The 14,578-nt window shown below is 43.0% G+C and overlaps 1 protein-coding gene across 5 annotated transcripts in view; it reads left to right on the top strand.

Moving 5' to 3' along the window:
* The window catches only part of DNAH8 (dynein axonemal heavy chain 8), a 358,350-nt gene that overhangs the window by 273,696 nt on the left and 70,076 nt on the right, over positions 1-14,578 (top strand). For all 5 annotated transcript variants that reach the window (XM_070074115.1, XM_070074114.1, XM_051854776.2 and 2 more), the window contains 3 exons: positions 6,294-6,367; positions 9,558-9,710; positions 10,102-10,257. In XM_070074115.1, coding sequence (XP_069930216.1) covers positions 6,294-6,367; positions 9,558-9,710; positions 10,102-10,257 — 383 coding nt within the window. The remainder of the gene's footprint in view (positions 1-6,293; positions 6,368-9,557; positions 9,711-10,101; positions 10,258-14,578) is intronic.

The raw sequence follows: 14,578 nt of genomic DNA, 5'->3' as shown, positions 1-14,578 counted from the left end.
GTACAAAAATCATCATGGCTCTCAGACAATATAATTGTCTAACCAAAAAACACAAATGAATCCACAGAACTATTAGACTTAATAGGATGGTTCAGTAAGGTGACTGGATGCAAAATATATGTATAAAAAAGATCAGTGGTGCTTTCTTATAAAATAAAATGTAAACACCCTATTCACTATAGCAATAAAAATAAAACTGAGAAATAATTTTGAAATTACCTACTTGAAGAAAACTCTAAAAATTTCTTAGAGATATAAAAGGTAGAATAAATGGAGAGTTAAACCACATTCTCATGATAAAGATTCAGTATTGTAAAGATGTCAATATTTTCTAAATTATTCTATAAATTGAATGCAAGTCCAGTGGAAACTCAAATGGCATTTTTTTTCCTAATTGGAAAGTAGAAGGATCTTAGATCATCTAGAATTATAAATGGACAAGAATAGCCAAGAAAGGAACCAGCAATACCATTTTTTAAAAAATGTCTATGAAATGGTGATCATTTAATCAGCATGTAACTGCTCAAAACAGATCAATGGAGCAAAAATGAAAGTCCTCAAATTAGGCTGTAGGATTAATAGCTTAGTATCTAAGATTCACATTTCAAGTCAGTGAAGGAAACATGGATTAGCCAACAGCCCTGAGATGCAGGTTGACTTGAAAGAAAAGCTAAGAGTTTACCTCACACTAAGCTCAGGAGTAAATTCTTGGTTGGTTGCAGTATTAAGTGCTTTAATTAAGCTATACAGGGCAGTGAGGGGAGTATGGTTGTCTTCTTGGAACTGTACCTATGGAATGCATAAAATCTGTTCCCTTTCTATTAAAAAATTAAGCTATAAAGAAGAAAAAATATATTAAATTATTTATGGACTGTTGATTGGCTGATTTTTTTAAATCAAACAGTCTAAAAACAGAGGGGCAATACAGATAATGTGACTGGATGACGCTTTAGAACATCCACATGTCAAAAACAACATAGATAAAACAAACACAAGCAGAGAGTGGCTCGTGAGCTGGGAACTACAGCGTCCCATTCCAGGGGAGACACTGCAGCACTTTTTAACATATGTTATCAATCTCTAAAATTTGTATGCTTTGTCCAAACTATTCCATGTGTGCAAATTCCTCCTCAGACAAATAGTGAGAGGTGTAGGTGAAGGTTTGTGTAAAAGGATGTTTAATGCAATCCTATTGTTAATGCTGAAAAATCGGAATTATCTTAAGTTTATAAAAGAATAGTAGGGGGGACCAGCACTGTAATACAGCGGGTTAAAGCCCCAGCCTGAAGCGCCGGCATTCCATATGGGTGCCGATTCGTGTCCCGGCTGCTCCTCTTCTGATCTAGCTTTCTGCTATGCCCTGGGAAAGCAGTGGAAGATGGCCCAAGCACTTGGGCCCCTGCTCCCATGTGGGAGACCTGGAAGAAGCTCCTGGCTCCTGGCTTTGGATCAGTTCAGCTCTGGCCATTGTGGTCATTTGGGGAGTGAACCAACGGAATGGAAGACCCCCCTCTCTCTTGTTCTATCTCTCTCTGTAATTCAGTCTTTCAAATAAATAAAATAATTCTTTAAAAAAAAAAAAAAGGATAGTGGGAGAATGAGTCAGGATGCATCAGCATGATGGAGCATTATGCTGCTGTTAAGAAGTGATTTCCAGTAATATTTAATGACAGTAAAATATTCACAACATACTGCTAAAACATAGAGATATAAAATAGCAATATGAATCTATGTAATCTTTAATATGGATAATAGGTCTGCAAGGCCTATGCTTGGAGCCAAATCTATTATAGAAATCAGAATTTTCCAGTTTTTAGGAAGGCAATATTCCAAATAGTATGTGATACACTGCAGATAACAGTGTAAATATTATGAAAAGTAGGAATAAATACTACAAGTAGCCTCACACCTATTTGGACAAGCTTTTGCCATCAAGATGATTTTGTGGTAAAACTTTGTTTTCAGAACTTTTAACTTTTATTTATTTATTTGAAAGGCAAGGTGATGGAGACAGAAAGGGGGAAACAGGGAGAGACAGAAGGGGAGACAGAGAGAGAGAGAGAGAGATCTTCTGTCTGCTAGTTCACTCCGCAAATGGCCACAACTGCTGGAGCTGGGTCAAACTGAAAACCAGGAGCTCAGGCACTCCATCCAGGTCTCTCTCATGGGTGGCAGGGGCCCAAGTACTTGGACCATCATCTGCTGTGTTCCTGAGTGCATTAGCAGGAAGCTGGATGGGAAGTGGAGCAGCCCGGACTCAAACTGGCACTCCAACATGGATGAAAGCATTTCAAGTGCTGGTTAAACTGCTGCACCACAACACCACCCCCAGTTTTCAGAACTTTTTGAATTTTGAAGATTCATTTTATTCGAAAGGCAGAATTACAGAGAGAGGTAGAGCCAGAGAGAGAGAAGTCTTCCATCCGATGGTTCACACCCCAGATGGCCACAATGGCCAGAGCTGAGCTGATCCAAAGCCAGGAACCAGGAGCTTCTTCCAGGTCTCCCACATGGATGCAGGGGCCCAAGGACTTGGGCCATCTTCCACTGCTTTCCTAGGCCATGGCAGAGAGCTGGATTGGAACTGGAGTAGCTGGGAATTGAAGCAGCATCCATATGGGATGCTGGCACTGCAGATGGCAGCTTTACCCACTACACCACAGCACAGGCCCCCAACTTTTTGAATTTTGAAATGAGCATAAGGGACTGTGGATTGTGCACATTAAAGTGATTACAATGAAGATTTCTAGGGAGGAATATTAGTGATTTTTATTTCCTTTATGCTTTCCTGTGTTTTCCAAACCTTTTACTATGAAAGCACATTACTTAATTAGAAAAAAAGTTAGGAAGATAGGGAGGAAGGAAATGTGGAAGAGACAGAAGCCTAATTTTGGAAATGAATGGAAAAGCAATCAAAAGCCTCACTAGAGGCTGGCGCTGTGGCATAGCGGGTAAAGCCACCGCCTGCAGTGCTGACATCCCATATGGGCACTGGTTCTAGTCCTGGCTGCTCCTCTTCTGATCCTGCTCTCTGCTATGGCCTGGGAAAGCAGTAGAAGATGGCCCAAGGTCTTGGGTTCCTGCACCCACATGGGACACCTGGAGGAAGTTCCTGGCTCCTGGCTCCTGGCTTCGGATCAACGCAGCTCCAGCCGTTGCAGCCATGTGGGGAGTGAACCAGCAGATGGAAGACTTCTCTCTCTCTCTTTCAGCCCAGTTCTAGTTGTCAGTGACCATTTGGGGAGTGAAATAGCATATGGAAGACCTCTCTTTCTCTTTCACCCTCTGCCTCTCTGTAACTCTGCCTTTTAAGTAAATAAATAAATAAATCTTAAAAAAAAAAACCTGGGAAAAAACAGCAAAGGAAGCCCAGAGAAAACAGAAGGAAAGAAATAACAAATATTGAAGGAAAAAAATGAAGTGAAGCGTTGATAAAGGGGATGGGGTTTCTTTTTGGGTTGATTGAAGTGATGCAGAATTAGACAGTAGCCATGGTTGTGCATTTAAAACACATGAATACATTTAAAACTATGAATACATTTAGAACAATTATACACATTAAAAGGACAAATTGTAAGTATGTGAATTCTCTCTCAATTTAAAAGGTTTAAGGGAAATTTACTGAGCCCCTAAGTCACTGTTTTCTAAGTCCCTTCTCTAGTGGAACTGACATTCTAGTTTGGTGCTAAAATGGAAAATAATTAATTTTAAAAGTGATCATATGCTATGCTAAGAAGAAAAACACAGAACTCGGTAGGAAGAAGTAAGGTGGTGAAGGGCAGAGTGTTGGGGCAGCTGTGCTGTTTCGGTGAGGTTGGTACGGGAAGGCCCTGTGACAAGGTGAGAAAGACCAGAAATATGAAGGGAGTGAGTCCATGACACCCTCAAGGAAAAGCATTTCATGCAGAGGGCACAGCGATGAGGAGAAGGCCAGTGTGGCAGAAGGAAAGTCAATCTTTGAGTGAGTCAGAAACAGGGTGTGTATGTATACACGTACCCTCACACGTGTGTGTATATGAGTATAGAGTGGGGCCACAGTAGGGACTGATTGTGTAGGGCCATGCAGGCTGTCAGCACTAACTTCAGACTGGATTTGGCATTTTACTTGGAATGCAATGGGAAGCCATTGGATGGCGCTGAGCAGAGGATGGACGTACTCTGAATCGACGTGCGACACACTCCCTGTGGCTGCCGTAGGAAGAAGAGCTGCTAAGGGACAAGAGTGAGAGTGTCACCAGTTAGGAAGCTGTTGCCAGAATCCAGGCAAGAGCTGGCAGTAACTTGGCTCAGGGGGAATAAAAATGGAGATGTGGAGATGTGGTGAGATTCTCGGTATGTTCTAAAGGGGTGCTTTTAAACCCCATTTCCTCCATCAGCATAACAACTCAGGCTCATAGCAGCCTGAACACAAAAGGTAATCCCTCAGTTTCGAAGGTGTGTTTCCTAAGAGTTAGAAGAAGAGAGCAAGACTTGGCTCTTGCTCATGTGTTAATACTTCTCAAGTCTATCAAACCTTCCCCCATTGGCCTATGGAACATTTATGATTCTTGCAAGATTGGAGGGGCTCAGTATCTCTTTATATGGCCCAGAAACTGCTCCCGTTCAGGTCCCACCTTCCTTCCTTCCCCTTTTATAGGGTGAGTGGAATTCTTCTCAGTGTAGAGTGAGCTTCACAGGGGCTATGGTGGGAAAATGCAGCTTGGCTCAGGAACCCTCTGTTGCAATTCCTCATCCTCAGCCAGGCGCCCACGGCAGTTTTTCCCTGTGACCCTGAGTCCATGATTAATCCCTGAAGTTGCACCTTGCAGACCCATTCTTAAATCTGGCTGTTGGCTGCATGGTGCCATTTACATGGTGCGTCTGGCATCTTCCCTGGTTCCTGACCTACTTCCCTCTAGTCCCTTGTAGCCTCTACCAGCAATTCCCAAAGTCATACACTGGCTCACAATGTCTCTGCTGACAGAGATAGTGCCTCTGAAACTCGAGAAAAACCCAGGGCCACAAGACCTTGCTTAAAAGTTAACTTCCTGGGGCCGGTGCCGTGGCTCACTTGGTTAATCCCCCGCCCGCGGCGCCGGCATCCCATATGGGCACCGGGTTCTAGTCCCAGTGGCTCCTCTTCCAGTTCAGCTCTCTGCAGTGGCCTGGGAAGGCAGTGGAGGATGGCCCAAGTGCTTGGGCTCCTGCACTTGTGTGGGAGACCGGGAAGAAACACCTGGCTCCTGGCTTCAGATCGGCGTAGCTCCGGCCATGGCAGCCATTTGGAGGGTGAACCAACAGAAGGAAGACCTTTCTCTCTCTCTCTCTTACTGTCTAACTCTAACACTGTCAAAAAAAGTTAACTTCCAATCACAGTTTTCTAAGCATGATGCTCATAATGGTTCAGTTTAGTGAATTCACATAGCAGAGCACAAATGCTGTTCTTTGTCTGGGACATCTGTTCCTCTGAACTGTGACTTTTTCTTCACATTCAATTCCAAGGTGGTGATCTTAATTCTCAGTAACAGCTGAAGGGAACAGGCTCTTGGACAGGTAGCCTGAATGTAGCCCTTGATGGAACATGGAGCTACCTCCAGTTCCATTTCATAAAAATGGACAAACACACAAACAGAACCAAAACACAGACAGAAAACAGTGCCAGCCTGATGTCTAATAGGAACGAACAGAAAATTAAGTCTTTCCCAAGTCATCTGCTAAATTCACCATCAAAGGGGACTCCCAAACAAAACGAACAGCAGAGCCCAAATCTTCTTTTCTTCCAAATATGGGGGACTTCAAAAAGCTCGTGGAAAAATAGAATTTAAAAAATCAGTTTATTTTTGGTGTAAAATATTTTGAAATCCATGCATATGAGGAGTCTTAGTTTATGTAAAAAACTAAGTTGTTTTGAAAAAAACTATACATGGATTTCCATTTTTTGCAATGAAACAAACATCCTTTAATTTCATTTCCCATGAACTTTCTGGAATACCATTGTACCAATGAAAGCATTGTAACTGTGTTTCCAGCTACCAGTTCTGCTCCTTGTTACGCTCAAAGAACACCAAGCTCTCTAAAAGCCCGAACTTGTGCCTTTTGCCCGCTCTCTCTACCGTCCTACCTCTCCAGGTGGTACCTCCAGTTCCCTGAGCCAAGCATTTCTCTGATCAAGGCCAGGCCTATTTGAACAGTGAAAACTCCTTCTTAGCAGCAACAGATGAAGGGAAACTGTGACCATTTAGAAATTAATTTTTCATCCCAACCCTGTTATGAAAGTTATATTTTGTCATTATACACCGCTTCTTCTGTTACAGAATGTAGAACTATCTCGATGGGGCAAGGACAAGAAGTACATGCCCGAAAGCTGATTCAGATGTCCATGCAGCAGGTAGGTGACAAGGGACCACTACTCCTATTGCAGCATTTTTGTCATTATGCTTCTGTCCATCAGGTCTACCTAGGAACACCCACAGGGGTGGGCAATGAAAACGCTCCTCCTGAGATCCTCATTCCTTATTTTCCCTGTGTGTGCTTGTCGTCAAGTTTCGATGTGTTAGTGAGCTTTTTCATTACTACAACAAAATGCCTGAGGCAACTAACTAATAAAAAGGAAAGATTTATTTGGCTCACAATTTTGGAGGTTCAGAGTCCAAACAGCATGTTGCAATCTTTGGTAATGGCCCTATTGGGTAGGTGATCTGCCAATGGATAAAGGATCCATAGTGGACCCCAGGAAGCAGACAGACAGAGGGAGAGAGAGTTTAGGCCCAAATGCAGGCTTTTATAGCAATCTTGTGAGAATTGCCTTCCAAGGGCATGCCCCCCTGATCTAAAGGCCTCCTGCCTGGCCCTACCTCCTAAAGCTTCTACCACCTCCCAACAGCACCACCCAGGGGACCAAGCCTTTAATAGATGGGCCTTTTTTTAAAAAATAAAAAAGATTTATTTATTTATTTGAAAGGCAGAATTACAGAGATATAGAGGCAGAGAGAGAGAGAGAGAGAGAGAGAGAGAGAGTCTTCCATCTGCTGGTTCACTCCCCAGATGGCCACAATGGCTGGAGTTGTGCCGATTGTAGCCAGGAGCCTGGAGCTTCTTCTGGGTCTCCCACATGGGTGCAGGGGCCCAAGGATTTGAGCTATCTTCTCCTGCTTTCCCAGGCCATAGTAGAAAGCTGGATTGGAAGTGGAGCAGCTGGGACTCGAATCAGCACGCCCATGTGGGATGGCGGCACTGCAGGCAGTGGCTTTACCCGCCATGCCACAGTGCCAGCCCCAATAGATGGGTCTTTGAGAGACGTTTAACATTGCAATCATAGCACTTGAGAATTTTCAACTTTAACAGGTTTCCCTCTGACATCTCCATAGAAAACATGTTCCATTTTCTATAGTATAGGCTCTATTTTATTTTCACTTTTATTTATTTATTTTTTATAATTTATATACATCCTCTGGTTCCTAAAGATGCAATTCTAAGAGTTCTGAAATTTCAGGATCCGTATTAATAGACAGTAGTGACAGATTGAGACAGCTGAGTTTCAATTTTTGGTTAAAGGCAGGTTTTCATTTTTTTTAATGCATAGTTTCAGGCAAATTAGAAATATTTGAGGACGTTATGTTTAAATATTGATAGTGGTTTTTATTGAAAATTGCAAGCTGAATGGAAGGTTGAGAAATATTTCCCATCACACCTAGTAAATACACAGGACATTAATTTTCTAGAAATGCTCTGTATAGCCATTCTAGCTGTAAGAAGAAATTGCACCATTAATACAAATAAAATAAGACCTTGGTTTATTTTTAAGCTTTTTGTCTCAATGTCCATAGCAACTTTGGCGTAGCTTTTCCCTGGGAATTAATGACTAGAGAGGGTTAATGAGCTAAAACTCTGCTTGGGTCATCAAATTTTCAAGCTAGTCATTAAGTCTCAAAGGCCCTAAGCCTTAATCTTTATCACTTAATTAAATTCAATAATATATTATATTTAATTTATAGCTATCAAAGCAATTATATATAATTATTTTTACTTGGATCAAGTGTTTCACTCTGTTGATTGATTTGACACTTTCACTTTGGCCCTTAAATAATTTCTTTAATTTTAATGAGCGATAAACTTTTAAATACTGCATCCACTCTAACCTTTTTTGGAATACTAGTTTTAATAGTTTCCATGTTCTGTTTCTCAAGGTGGGAGAAGTATTAATAATAATAGCATTATCAGGAGAAAAATAAAGAACAGCTGCAACCACAGTAGCACCTTGAGGGCCACTAGGTTTAGGATAAAGTCGATATTGTGGAATTCAGAGTGCAGAGGCAGGCATTAAGCCCCTTCTTGGGACATCTGCAGCCCATATCAGAGTGCCTGAGATCAAGTCCTGCCTCTGCTTCTGATCCAGCTTCCTACTAATGCACATCCTGGGAGGCAGAAGATGATGGCTCCAGCACTTGGGTTCTTGTCACCAACACGGGAGACCCAGGTGGAGGTCAGCCTGGCCCCAGCTCTGGTTACTGCAGGTGTTTGGGGAGTGAACCAGCAAACAGAAGATTCATTCTCTCTCTCTCTCTCTCTCTCTCTCTCTCTCTGTGTGTGTGTGTGTTTCTCTGCTTTTCAAATTTTTAAGAAATTCTGCAACAAGCCTTTCTTAGGATGGACCCAACAGGGGGATGAGAAGCAGGGTCTGTGCATGCATGGGGCAGAGTGGATAGGGAGGAGGCCAGTGCAGAACTCTAAGACAGAGTGGGGAACCAGAAAGTGACAAGGCCTCAGGCAACATGACACAAACTCATATTGAATCCTGTCCTCCTCTGGACACCCTAGTTACGTGGACCAACACAGCCACTTTGCTATTTAAGGCACTCTGAGTAGTGTGTTCTCTCCAGTGGATGACACAGTAAATAAACCTTAGCATGTATTTATTGCACTCAATATAATTTAGTTATGTTTATCTGATTAGTTATATCAGGGTATAAAGTGTTTTCTGGTTAATTGTGTTTTCAGAGCAATGATGGTTCTGTGACATATTATTAAACTTAGTTTTATGAAGTACTTATTTAGATTGTGCTTAGTAACTCCTGTGGTTTCAGGAGTGTGTGGCAAGTGTGATGTCAAAGAAGTCTGAGTATTATGGCAGCAAATGTCGCTGAGTGTAATATCTCCAGCTCTCATGAGATAATGTATCTCTTTCTTTGTAACTGTGCGTCACTATGAACCAGAGTTCTTGGTCTGGGATGAGTCAGTCCTAATTCACCTTAGGCAGATCAATTTAAGTTAGCATTCCCACCATTAGATGGTGCACACACTGTACTTACACAAGTCTGCTTCAGATTTTGATTTCTGTTCTTTTCTGAACCAGCAGTGGCAGACTAGTCATTCTGAACTCTTGATTCTAAGGAAACAGCTTGTACCAGTAACAGAAGAAATGACTGTATTGACCTATAGTATTTTTAGGCATACGTGCTGAAAACAGGGTATTCACATGCTGCAAGCAAATGGGTCTTTTAAATGTATGCATTTTGCTTTATTAAAATCATGGCGGAGGGAGTTACAAGAAATAAATATAACTCATTTTCTGGATACAGGGTGGTTGGGTATTGCTGCAAAATTGTCACCTCGGCCTGGAATTCATGGAAGAGCTACTGGAGACACTAACGACCACCGAAGCCAATGATGATACTTTCCGAGTGTGGATAACTACTGAGCCCCATGATCGATTTCCAATTACGTTGCTACAGGTGTGTTCCTATGAGATAAATGTCTTTTCATTGAGAGTTACACAAGTAAAGATAGCGTAACTGACATTATTGAAATAAGGAGGCCCAAGCAGGGCTTTTTGGTCCTGGAGAGTCTGCATGGGAGAATTTTATAACATAATCATCAAAATCTCGACTGCAATTGTCAAGGTCATATGAGTTTGGCAAACATCTCCATGGAACAGTTCTAAGACTGAGAACTAATTTACTGGGTTTCAACCCTGATCAATATAATTAGTTTGTGCAGCACTGAATTCCAGCCCACATTTTATGTGCCATGAGCATATTGTTATTGACATATTATAATATCTATTTCATCCTTGGCAGTAATTTATAGAAACAAACAACTGTTTTTTTTTTTTTTCTTTGGCAGACATCTCTCAAATTCACAAATGAGCCGCCCCAAGGGGTACGTGCAGGGTTGAAAAGAACGTTTGCTGGAATTAATCAAGACCTTCTGGACATCAGTAACTTACCCATGTGGAAGCCGATGCTCTACACGGTGGCATTTTTACACTCCACTGTGCAGGTAACTGTGGAATGCAGTTTTCACATTTAGAGGTTGCTGTGATGGGACGTGGCCTCCTGGAGGAGCCTGCAGTGGCGGTGCTGTTGGCTGCCATGCTCGTCCTCCTCGTGTCTGGTTTCTTCCATGACACTTTCTTCCACCCAGTATAATTCAGAAGAATACTTGAAAAAGTTTGCGTATGGGGGCCAGCATTGTGGCATAGAAGTTTCAGCTACCGCCTGCAATGCTAGCATCCCACCTGGATACTGGTTACGGTCCTGGCTGCTCTACTTCTATCCAGACCCCTGACAATGGCCAGGGAAAAGCAGTGGAGGATGAGCTGAGTGCTTGGGCCCCTGCTACCCACATGGGAGACCCAGATGAAGCTGGCCTGGCCCAGGCTTCACTTGTGGGGCTATTTGGGGAGTGAAGAAGCAGATGGAAGATCTCTCTCTCTCTCCCTCTTCTCTCTCTGTAATTCTGCCTTTCAAATAAATAAATAAATCTGTTTTTTTAAAAAAAAGTTTTCATGGATGATAAAATAGAATTAAAAGGTAAGTTTATGTATTTTGGAGCAAAACATTTTAAAATCTATGTGTAGTTTGTTCATAATATATATATCCATGAAATTTTCTCAGATCCTGTGTATTTCAAATTTTTTTGTTTCATAATAAACTTAACACTCTTTTTTTTGAGAAGCAGTGTGAGAGAAAAAAATGGAGAGAGAGACACAGACAGAAAGAATGGCCATTTCTGGGGCGGGCGCCCTGGCATGCTAAGTTAATCCTCCGCTTGCGGTGCCGGCATCCCACTTGGGTGCCAGTTCTAGTCCCGGTTGCTCCTCTTCCAGTCCAGCTCTCTGCTATGGCTTGGGAAAGCAGTGGAGGAAGGCCCAAGTGCTTGCGCCCCTGTGCCCACATGGGAGACCAGGAGGAGGCTCCTGGCTCCTGGCTTCAGATCGGCACAGCTCTGGCTGTTGCAGCCATTTGGGGGATGAACCAACAGAGGGAAGACCTTTCTCTCTGTCTCACTCTCACTGTCTGTAACTCTACCTGTCAAATAAATAAAATCTTAAAAAAAACCCAAAACTGCCATGGCTGGTTCACTCTCCCAAGTGCCTACAATGGTCCTGGGATGGACCATGCAGAGGCAGGAGCCAGGAACTCAATCCAGGACTCCCACATGGGTGGCAGGCAAGGAACCGACTTGCAGCCATCACCTTCTGCCTCCCATGGTGGACTTTAGCAGGAAGCTGAAGTCAGAAGCCAGAGTTGGGTGTCAAACCCAGGTGTTCCCATATAGGATACAGGGCATCCCAACTGATGGCTTAATCACTGGATCAAATGTATCTTTTAATCCATTTTCTATGAACTTTTTGAAGTGTCCTCATAGCTTTTTTTTTATGTATCTCATATTCCCCCTCCTCCATCCCTCCCCAACCATTGGCCATGAGAATAGAAAACTCTCGAGGTTGCAACTGATCTTTTTGTAACTGCTGATTCTCCTACTGCCACAGCAGCATCTGGGGCATTGTCTGCACTCAATAAATATTTGTCAGATGAACAAGCTGATTATTAAGATAGGAGTTGGGATTTGACAGTGCCTGTGCTGGCCAAGAGTTTTATGTTCACTTTCTCATGTAATACTAACAACCGCATTTCAAGGTAGGATTATCACCGTCTTAAAAACCAGGAAGTGGGGACTCAAAGAGATTAAGTATGCTTGGTGTGCAGTAGGATCTGGGAATGCTTGGCTCTGATTTATTTCTATTTTGACTGTATTTATTACCTGATAGTAAAAGTGGTGGTGGAGTTGGGAGGAGGGGAGGTAACAGCAGTGCCCCATCTTTCTTAAGTTGTTTGTTTTTACAGTCTAATTAGATAATTTAATAATTCTGTGGTTACCAAGCAACTTGCCTGTAGGCTTTTTAACAATTTTATTATTGTTTTTTCTATATTTGAATTGTTCTTTATTTTAAAGCTGTGTGATTTTTTTTGAAATTTATTTTATTTATTTGAAAGCTAGAGTTGCAGAGACAGAGGGAGAGAGAAATCTTCCATCTGCTAGTTCACTCCCCAAATGGTCCCAAATGGCCAGGTCTGGGAGCCAGGCTGAAGCTAGGAGCTGGGAGCTTCATCCGAGTCTCCTGCGTGGGTATAGGGGGCCAAGTACTTGGGCCATCCTCCGCTGCTTCCCAGGCTCATTAGCAGGGAGCTGGATCAGAAGTGGAGCTACCAGGACCCGAGCTGGTGCCTATATGAGAGTCCAGCATCGCAGGCGGCAGCTTAACCTGATCCATCACAGCACCAGTGCCTAAGTACCTGATTCATTCCCTGATTCCACAGAAGGGTGAAGAGGCTCCTTGAAGCCCTCCCACATTTCTTCCTTCCCTGTGGCTGGAGTAAAGGACAAAAGGAATCTACTGGCTTGTCTCAGGGACGTGCAAAACTTGCCCTCATCACTCCCTGCTTGCCTAAGAATGGAGAATTTAATGCTCACCCCAGAAAATACCGGGTGTGTTCACCCTCAGGCTGCCACCCTCCCAGTCCCATGGTGCTCAGCAGAGAGGGCTGTGGCATTCGTCCATCTCCCAGCCCAAGAGAGGTAAAATCCAGGGAAATGCTTTCTTGGTGGTTATTCCACTGTGGCCTTTGGATTGTAAATTACAGCTTTCAAGTCAACTGAAACGGATTTCATGCATTCTTATCTGGGAATTGCTCGCTTTGCTAGACCTTATCACACTCTAATACAAATATTGCTTTAACACTGTTATTTAATTCCTGCTTCACAAATAATATATTTTATGATTCTGTTCCCAGTAGCCATGATTCAACTCTTCCACCATGCTTATCGTGGAGAGATGACTGGGGGTATTTTCCATATGGGCAGTGCAGCGACCTGTGTTGTTAGTGGCCATTAGCCAAGTGCTAAACGGAAGAAGAGCAGCAGGACCATGGTATACCTGTACTTAGACCATCATGTGTTTAGTTAGAAGAGAGGAAAGAATTATCTCCACCACTAGGGCTGTGAAACTAACATTGGAGTGTGTATGACCAAAAAAATGAATATCTCCTAAAATCAAATAGCAGTGTGCCAAAAAGAGCGTTTGACTGAGAACCAGAAATTCTGGACCCCAGTACTTGGCTGTGGAATCTGCTGGGTGAGGTTGGTCCAGTTCTGTCTCTCCTTCAGGGCCCCTGTTTCTCCCTCTGTGCAGTTAGAGGCGAAAGAGATTTCTCGTTTCTAAAAGGCTGTCCCCGGTGCTGTGACTACACAGTGAGAGCAGGTGACCCAGGCCTGGTTCCCCTCTGTTGTTTTCTCATTGCTTTCAGAAATGTTTACTGTGACAGTGCCTAAATCTCTTCTTTTCTTTTCCTTGGTGTCCTGAAATTTCCATCCTAGTGTATTTTGTAACAATCTATTAATAGTAAGGAACCAGAAATGGAGAGCTATTCCTAATATGAACAGACTGTAAAACAGTTTAAAAAAAAAAAAAAAAACCTACCAAAGGAGCAATCAAACTAAAACCAAAACAGACAACAGCAGCAAGCAGACTCCAGAAATTTTGTTGCTGGAGATATAAGCTCAGCCTCTGGGAGTTGGACATTGCACAAGTTTTCTTCCTCTGTCAGACCATAAGCTTTAGTTCACAATTTGCAAGATGGGGCTAGGAGTGTTTGAATGGCTCACAGGGCCATGATGGGAGCACACAGTGTCAGAGATCCCTTTAAAGGAGGGGGGTCCTTATTATGCAGTGTTTATGTATGAGCATTTTTGTTAACGTGCTCAGTTGCTTCCAGGATGCATGATTCTCATTGAATTCCTAGCCAAGTACATGTATGCTCTCTGACTCAATGCCAGGCCCTCCATTAGGCACTGAGGATTTGCAGGTTAGTGACAGGGTCCTGTCCCTAAAGATCTTGGAATCAGAGGGAGCAAAGGGTCAAAATGCTGGAGTCGTCTTTTCCTAGGTTAGGGGAGAGCCGGCTTGATAGAAAAGTCCAGAATTCTTTAGGGCCTTGCTCTCCCAGGCCAGCAGTGTCAGCATCACTTGGGAGCTTATTTGAGGTAAGTCTCAGCCCCACCCCACCCAAGCCCATGGAATCAGCATCCACGCTGTGATCAGAAGCCCAAGGATCTGTGAGCGCAGGATGCCGCCGCCCCAGGGAAAGAGTGCTGTGGATGAGACGGACTGTGACTTGGGTCTCTTTGATCTCTCTAGTGTTGGACATAAGAGCCAACTATCTGACTTGCTAATCGATTGAATCCTCCAAATGAATGCAGGTATCTCGTGCTTTCTACATACACGGCATATATACTTTCATCTTTGGCAGAGACTAAG

This window comes from Oryctolagus cuniculus, chromosome 5 (assembly GCF_964237555.1).
Source record: "Oryctolagus cuniculus chromosome 5, mOryCun1.1, whole genome shotgun sequence".
Classification (NCBI taxonomy): domain Eukaryota; kingdom Metazoa; phylum Chordata; class Mammalia; order Lagomorpha; family Leporidae; genus Oryctolagus; species Oryctolagus cuniculus.
The sequence above is the reverse complement of the archived record's forward strand: the minus strand, read 5'-3'. Positions and strand labels throughout refer to the sequence as shown.